We start from the raw sequence: 8,327 nt of genomic DNA, 5'->3' as shown, positions 1-8,327 counted from the left end.
ATCGATAGCTGTGACTTGATTGCCTTTGGGCTGCGTATTTTGCTCCTGGGGTGAATTGATTAAGTAATAATGACTACGAGCAGGGCCGATCATTGAGGCATGGACGGTTTTGTTTACTGGTGGTGGTGGGGTGCTTTTGGGATGGCACACCAGGATTTTTTTTGTTTCCACCTACCATATATATAATGCATTTGTATGGATAATATTGGCTTCAAATGATCAGGTAGGCTATGTCATTGTATTCAAACAGTTACTATTCATATTTGTTTAATATATATATATTTTTTATTATTATAAAAAGGATCTAAATTAGTGCTTTGTCCTCAAGTTGAATATTAATAAAACAAAAAGGGTTAATCCATTATTTGGCATGGATTTCATAATTCAGCAATTTCATTTCATTTTGTGGTAGAGCAGATATAAGCAAAAATACTACTTTCTGGGTAATTGTATTGAGATTGGGCATGTGATTTACTATTCTGGCTGTGCTGTAAGGCCACCCAATATGTTCTCTCTCTGTGGCTCCACCGTTCCAGTGTGGATATGTATCATTCATTTTGGGAGCTAGCTGTTGGGTTGTACCATGGAAATGACTGGAAATGCTTTAGTGTTTCCCCGCAATGGATCGGCTTTGGCAATTAAACAGAGAAAGAAAGAGCCTGAAAAAGTTAATGGAGGGAGGGAGAGAGAGAGATGTGTCTAATGGGGCTTTTATCAGTGGAAACCAATTCCAGGCAGACTGAGGGGGAGGAGAGAGGGAGGGAGGGGAGAGAGGAAATGGAGTCTCCCCCCTAAGGCAGTTGACACTATGGTTGTCAGTGGAGGTCTGTCTGTGGCTTCATGGGTTGGATTGAAATTCACCAGTGGTGGTCTCTCTCTGCTGTCATTGAGTTAATGTAATAGAACCTGGGATCCATGAATGAATACCAGTTGCTATTAAGAGACCGAACGGCAGTGGGTTTACATGGAAGAGACTGTATAGCATTAGAATAACATCAGTGGTGGTGAAAAGAATGTAAAACGTTGTCTGTCGTGAGGTGTACTATGTGCATAATGTTTTGGGGACTGTATAGCATCAGGATAACATCAGGGATTTGGAAAATAGGTTTGTTTTCTGTTGATGTTCCAGAGGAGTTTGCTATATCAGTGAGCATGGATGAGACTTTTTGGCTGAATATTGTGCTTATATTATTTGAGTGACTGGTCTCATTTATATATATATATAGATATAGATATAGATAGATATATTTGTTTATCCATTGCCAGAATATACCATCAAATACATAATTGATAAGACTTATTTCAAAATATCCAGGAATCCTTTGACAACCGCATTAAACATCTCTTGAAAGTCTCTCTGACACGGAGCTAGCTCTGTCTTCTCCAGCATGCTAATTCCTGTATTCCATTATGACATGTTGGTGTGTCACAGCTATCATGTTATTGTCAACAGATATGGATGTGCTCGGAATAGTTTGAGATACGTTTCATTATAATATAGTCTGAAAGAAGAAAATTAACGACATGCCAGCTGATTCGTCAGACGTCTTTTATCAACTTTCATCTCAGGCAAAAACTTGAGGAGAGAGGGAATGGAAATTGATTAGGCTGAGGATGTTGTTTTCCTGTTGTATCTGTAATTGTTTGTTCTTTGTGTTCTAGTACTGGAGGAGACAGAAGCAGGATGGTAACATATTGTTGGTGGTAACCAGCAGCTTCTAGTTTGACGAAGGCCACCGTTGACGGCGACCCCAGACTCTTCCCCAGTGAACCCTGCTCAACCGTCCTCCAGCCATGTCTAATATAAACAATGCTCTCTGCATTGAGAACGGACAGAACGCAGACTTGTCCCTCTTACAAAAGGATAACCTTCAGAACCTTCAGAACCTGCAGAACTTGCAGAACCTCCAGGATGGTGGATTAAGCCAGCTTTTGGATTATAACGCCGAGATGGAACGGTACCGCTCTTTTGCAAACTTTTACAAAACCAACGGCGCGTTCGGCCAGACGGCCAAGATCGCCCGCATCACGACGCCCATTTTCCCCAGCGCCCGGATCGGCATGTCCCCGTGGAACTGCGATAACGCCATGCTCTGGGGGAGGAAATCGGCGACAATAAACCCTAATAGGACCAGCATGCACAGGAATGACTCCCAGAGGCCGGGGAAGCATGGCGCGCCGCCAGAAACGCTACAGCAAATGGCAAATAATAATTTCCTCTCTAGCTTATCCCCCGAACACTGCAGACCTTTAGCAGGAGAATGCATGAACAAGCTGAAATGCGGCGCCGGCGAAGCAGAGATAATGAATCTCCAGGAACGTGTCGGAACTTTTTCCGCCATTCCAGCTTTAGGGGGCATCTCATTACCTCCCGGGGTCATCGTCATGACAGCCCTTCACTCCCCCGCAGCCTCGGCAGCCGTTACAGACAGTGCGTTTCAAATTGCCAATCTGGCAGACTGCCCACAGAATAATTCCTCGGCATCCGGCGGGAACCCTGCGAAGAAGAAAAGGAAACGGTGTGGGGTGTGCGCGCCCTGCAGGCGGCTAATCAACTGCGGCGTGTGCAGCAGTTGTCGGAACCGTAAGACGGGCCACCAGATCTGCAAGTTCAGGAAATGTGAGGAGCTGAAAAAGAAACCCGGCTCGTCGCTGGAGGTGAGAAAATAGAACCAGGCTTTCACCCCCCCCCCCTTTCCTTTCTTTTGTTAGTATCCCTCTATCCTTCTCTCCCCTCCCCTCCTTCCACCTTCCTCCCTCCCCGCACTCCAAAGTATTAACCTTTTCATCCAGTCACGTTTTCTAAGCTCTTGAAAATTGTTTCCATGCCCACCCATGCCTGAACATCCCCCCGGCTTCTCCAATCTGACTACCCGCCTAGCCTAATTGGCAGTAATTAGGGGTGTTTGTGCGGAGCAGCAAGCTGAGCTTGGCTCAGACACCCCGTAATTGCTGCCAGTCAGGCTAGGGCTGGAACGCAGCCGAACAACCCCGGGCTTGGCTCTGCTCCAAGCCAGAGCTGGGAAATGGTTTTCAGCAGAGAGAGCGAGAGGGGGTGAGAGAGTCATCCCCTCTCTGCACCCCGGTCATTTTAACCAATTACGGAGACCGTCTCTGGATGGCGAGGATCGATTACCCACAAAGCACCAGGGCCGACAGGGCCGACCACCGTGAGGGTGATGGCAGGGCCCGCTGATGGCGTCCGTCTCATAACACTCCTCTAGTTTAATACGGAGGGAGGGGTGTAATGAAATAAGAACCACCCAGACACATTCTGTTCGCCTGATCCTATAGGAATTGATTGAGGATAGCGGGTTTTTGAGGTGAAATCATTTTCTATTCTATTTGAGGCCATTATAACCGAATGTGGATCGATCTTTTAGGGGGTGATACTTTGCACATACTTGCCTTCGGTAATGGTGGGCACTAGAAAACAATTGTGATGCAAAGATGTCTGGACGTTTTTTAGGCAATGCACTTACAGTAATGGGATGGTGCTGTAAAAACTAGTGTGGATGTGTGTTTGGTTTTTAGACCAAGGAAGTAAAGGAAGAAAATGGACAAACATAATTGACAGCTAGCGAGATACTTTGTTTCAGGGCCCTCTACATTGAGAGGGCAGGGGTGTTTTTTAAATTGCTATATTTACATTGATTTATTTGGCACCTGACATATAGTTTAGAAAGGACTGTGGTGGAATACAGATAGTTGTAAAATGTTTCTGGTTCTGACTTCCTCTGACACAACACAGGCTTATATTGTGGTAGACCACCACAACACACTATGGTGCAATAGGCCAGTATGGACCAGTGATTGGTTCAATAGTTAAGTGGTAGGTAGAGCTGAGTTTAAGGGGTCCTAATATAATAGCACTTGGTTTAATGGTGAATAACTTTGTGTACAGTACTTCTCCCTTCAGAGTTTATTAGTCTTGGTCTACTTTTTTTTCCCAGTAAATTGTTCTGAACTTGGTCGTATCTATGAATGTGTTGAAAGCTTGTTGTTCCTTTGGAGATACAGACACACACTGAGTGTACAAAACATTAGGAACACCTGCTCTTTCCATGACATAGGCTGACCAGGTGAAAGCTATGATCACTTGTTAAATCCACTTCAATCAGTGTAGATGAAGGGGAGGAGACAGGTTAAAGAAGGACTTTTAAAGCCTTGAGACAATGGTGTTGAAGTGTGTTGTTAGACTGGAGATCCATTTTCAGCTTAGGGTTTTCTTATTGCCGAATTGCTGGACTTGATGCTTCTTTCTACCTTATAGAAAACAATGGAAACATTGATTCATAACTCCTAAATAATGCACAGGATCTGAGTGAATACGCAGATGGATGCATGTTGTGGATCTAGTGAAGGCATGGCCCAGCACATATTTGTATTATTGATTCATCATACGACCAATTTGTTCAGGATTTTGTTTGGTTCCAACAGACCGTATATAAGAAAGTGAGAATATTTGATGGTTCCATGCTTCAGACTGAATATTATCATGGAATTAGCCATGATATTGTCCTGAACTGACTTCTAGGTCCGTCTAAAGGGTTGTGGTTTAATGGTTTCTATGTTAAAGGTACACTATGGAAGTTTTTAGTTTGTTTTTGTTTACCTACAATTTTGGATTCAGTTTTGACTGTATGGTACACGCATACACTCCTCGACATATTTATTTGGACAGTGAAGCTAAACATTTGAATTTGGCTCTGTACTCCAGTATTTTGGATTTGAGATCAAATATTTTATGAGGGAACAGTACATAATGTCACCTTTTATTTGCGGGTATTTTCATATCTGTTTTACCATTTTAGAAATGAAAGCACTTTATGTATCTAGTCCCCCCATTTGAAGGTGTCATATTTTGATTAATTTATAGTGTATTCAATTTAGTCAAAGGTTAAGTGTTTTTTCCCATATTTCTAGAGTGCAATGACTTCATCAAGCTTAGATTCAGTGTTGACTGTATGGTGCATGTGATAAAATATTGATCACTTTCCTACCTCATTAAACCACACAATCCTTGTTACCCGTGTTACAGGTAGGTCCGTGTTTTCCTAGACTGGTCCCTGATCTGTTGACAAAGACCTTAGGCGTTGGCTATACAGCCTGGGACCAGGTTAGTGTTATTGATACTTGGCTTGATTACCAGTACATCAACATCAGCTTTACGTCATATAACTCCTTTAACCACAAGAGACACATTCTCTCTGTAGCGCCCTCTGAAACCTGGCTGTTGTGGCTTTTAAAGTCCTACTCCAGTCTCCTTTTCACCTCATTTAACACCCGTTTCACTTAACAAACGGCACATCTCAATAGGTGGTCCTGGGGGGGGGTGGGGGGGGGCTCTCCTTTTTTGTTCTCTATTGTTCCTCAAGCAAGGGGGAGGCTGATGACATCACAGTCACCATCAGACCAACTCTTTGAATTCCCTACTCCTTGAAGTTTACAGTTGTCTAAAAAACACTATTTCGCTTTTCAAAAGGAAAAGTTAAAAAATGACTGCAGGACGTCGTTAAATGCTGGGGGTTACAGGTGAACCATAGAGGCTCATTTGATGTTGACTCCACATCCCAGGTCCTAACAGGTGTTCTCAAACAGGTGTTCAGGAAGAAGGCCTTTCATGCCTAATGGCTGGTTTGACTGGGTTCGAGCAAAACATCAATTTGCCAACTAAGACGTTGGAATTACCATGGACGGAAGGGAGGGTGTGAAGAAAAACAAAAACGAATCCAAACTTGCTTTTGAAAGAGAAATAGGTATTTGAGTTGTGAGTTCTGTCATTCAGATTATGGGGTTCCTCTTCTACTGGTAACGGTAATGATTATTTTAGTCTCGGTACCTGTAATTATAGAATCAGGTTGTACCGAGGAGGCTGTGTGTGTGTTGGGTTCAAAGGCATCGTAGAAGGTGTGAAGTTAGTTCCATACACACTTGATTTGGATACATTTTTGATATGTTCAGATTCAGTCATTTTCACCACATTATCTCGTGTGCTGTGAACAATCGTGCGTGGTTCCATGTTGAGACTCAAACGTGTGGGAAAATGAGCGGCACTCGAGCGAGCTTGCATAGACTTTTCAGCCCACACACACAGTCACGCACGCACGCACAGTCACACACGCATGCACGCACAGTCACACACGCACGCACAGTCACAAGCACGCACGCACACACACACACAGTCACACACAGACACACACACACACAGTCACATACACACACAGTCACTCACACACACACACAGTCACATACACACAGTCACTCACACACACAGTCACACATTGTCACATACACACAAAAGCACACTCACAGTCCCCCACCCCCTCCCCCCACACACACACACACACATAAACATTAGCAGCTTGTACCTCTCACCTAAGAAGGGAGGAAGCGACGATAAGCTAGCAGCAGAAGCCAGTTAGATTTGGTTGTCAGTGTTTTCCACATGGGAATCACCCTGAACTAATTATATCTTAAGTAGCGGTGGATAAATGCAAATCAGAATTTTACTCACACCCCTGAAATCGGAGAGCCAATTTAATCTAATACCCCCTTTAATTTAGCGCACTAATGCAAGACCCTGGAGGATTGCCCCGTGTCACTGCTGTGCTGTTCTGTTCTGCAGCAGTCTGTCTGCTTTTCTCTCTCTTTCTAAATCAATCTCTCATTCTCAATCTGTCTCTCTCTCTCTCTCTCTCTCTCTCTCTCTCTCTCTCTCTCTCTCTCTCTCTCTCTGTGTGCTTCTCTCTGTCTCTCTCTCTCTCTCTCTCTATTTCTCTGTCTCTCTCTCTCTCTCTGTGTCTCTCTCTCTCTCTCTCTCTCTCTCTCTCTCTCTCTCTCTGTGTCTCTCTCTCTCTCTCTGTGTCTCTCTCTCTCTCTCTGTGTGTCTCTCTCTCTGTGTGTGTCTCTCTCTGTCTCTCTCTCTCTCTATTTCTCTGTCTCTCTCTCTCTGTGTCTCTCTCTCTCTCTCTCTCTCTCTCTCTCTCTCTCTCTCTCTCTCTCTCTCTCTCTCTCTCTCTCTCTCTCTCTCTCTCTCTCTATTTCTCTGTCTCTGTCTCCCTCTCTCTCTGTGTCTCTCTGTCTCTGTCTCTCTGACCCCATAATGGATTAGTGTGGCGTAGAGGAGGCATCTCATCCAACCTAACATTTCCCCAGCAGCTAACTGCCTGGTGTGGACCCCGTGGCTCCAGGGTTCAAGCTGTAGTCTGAGAAACCTACACGCCTCTTTATTTCAACAGGGAGTCCCATTGAGACCAAGGCCTCTTTCGCAAGGGAGCCCTGCATCTTACAATTACACACAATGTTATTGTTGCACTGGCACTGCAGGCCAGGTCTCACCGGGGTTGTGAATCATACCGTTAATGAGTGTGTCCGAAATGCTTATGTCCTGCTTCTGAACACATACAGTACTGGTTCTGAATGTGTTATGAAGTCTTTATGAGGGTACCTTTCAAGTGAAGTGTCATTTCTTTCTTGCTTTTACTTCAGTTTTACTACTTAATTTGTAGAGCGCTATCATACGGTTACAGTATAGTTGATTTAGGGAAGGACTCAGAGACCAGGAGTAATGTGGATCCATTTCTCTACCAGCCCAATTCGGAGGAGGTTGTATTCATAAACAGTTTAAAAGTGTGAGAGAGATGCAGCTTAAATGCACCATGAATTATTGAAACATCGCTAGGGGCTGTCAGAGGGAATGAGTTTCTCTATTACCCCACGTGCTAAAGCTACTATTCCTCATTGAGCGATCTTTACAAATTCATACAAATACATGACTTAAGACAACGATAAACTGTAATTATGGATGGTTGGATTGATCGTTTTAAAGATGGCTGCTGTGTTGTGCACTGAGAAGTAAGCCATTGTGCATGACTCTTTCCCCCCCGAATGAGTTGGTGTATCAAAGTGCTTTGTGATGTCATAGACCAGAGAAATGTTCAACAGCATCTTTATATTCAATACAGGGTGAGGCACTAAGACACCATTTAGATTGTAGTTCTTGATACAGACCTATAGCATGTCCTTTTACGTCAAACAAATTTGGAGGCCGACTGTCTGCTACATTGTCCTTTATTCACAGTTTCTCTGCTAGTTCTTCACTTTACTTGACAAATGTGTAATCTATCGTACACTCTTAGCTCCTCTTTACTATCTTGCCAACAAATAAATATTATCCCATTAGATTGATTCAATACATCTGAGACGTGTACACAAGATGTTATAAGGCTCACGTTTACTGCAAGATATCAACAACCAGAGCATGTCTTCCTAGCCTGCTTGAGAGACAAGGGGACAATTCCTCAGACATTTCAAGTAATATCTTA

General features: G+C 43.7%; 1 protein-coding gene across 1 annotated transcript in view; it reads left to right on the top strand.

Moving 5' to 3' along the window:
* Positions 1-1,794: 1,794 nt before the first annotated feature.
* cxxc4 (CXXC finger 4) overlaps positions 1,795-8,327 on the top strand; it is a gene marked incomplete at both ends in the record, with an annotated part of 104,338 nt that continues 97,805 nt past the window's right edge. Inside the window, one exon of the mRNA XM_084188650.1 lies at positions 1,795-2,658. Coding sequence (XP_084044776.1) covers positions 1,795-2,658 — 864 coding nt within the window. The remainder of the gene's footprint in view (positions 2,659-8,327) is intronic.

Source organism: Coregonus lavaretus (assembly GCF_964263955.1).
Source record: "Coregonus lavaretus genome assembly, contig: SUPER_35_unloc_1, whole genome shotgun sequence".
Lineage (NCBI taxonomy): Eukaryota > Metazoa > Chordata > Actinopteri > Salmoniformes > Salmonidae > Coregonus > Coregonus lavaretus.
The sequence above is the reverse complement of the archived record's forward strand: the minus strand, read 5'-3'. Positions and strand labels throughout refer to the sequence as shown.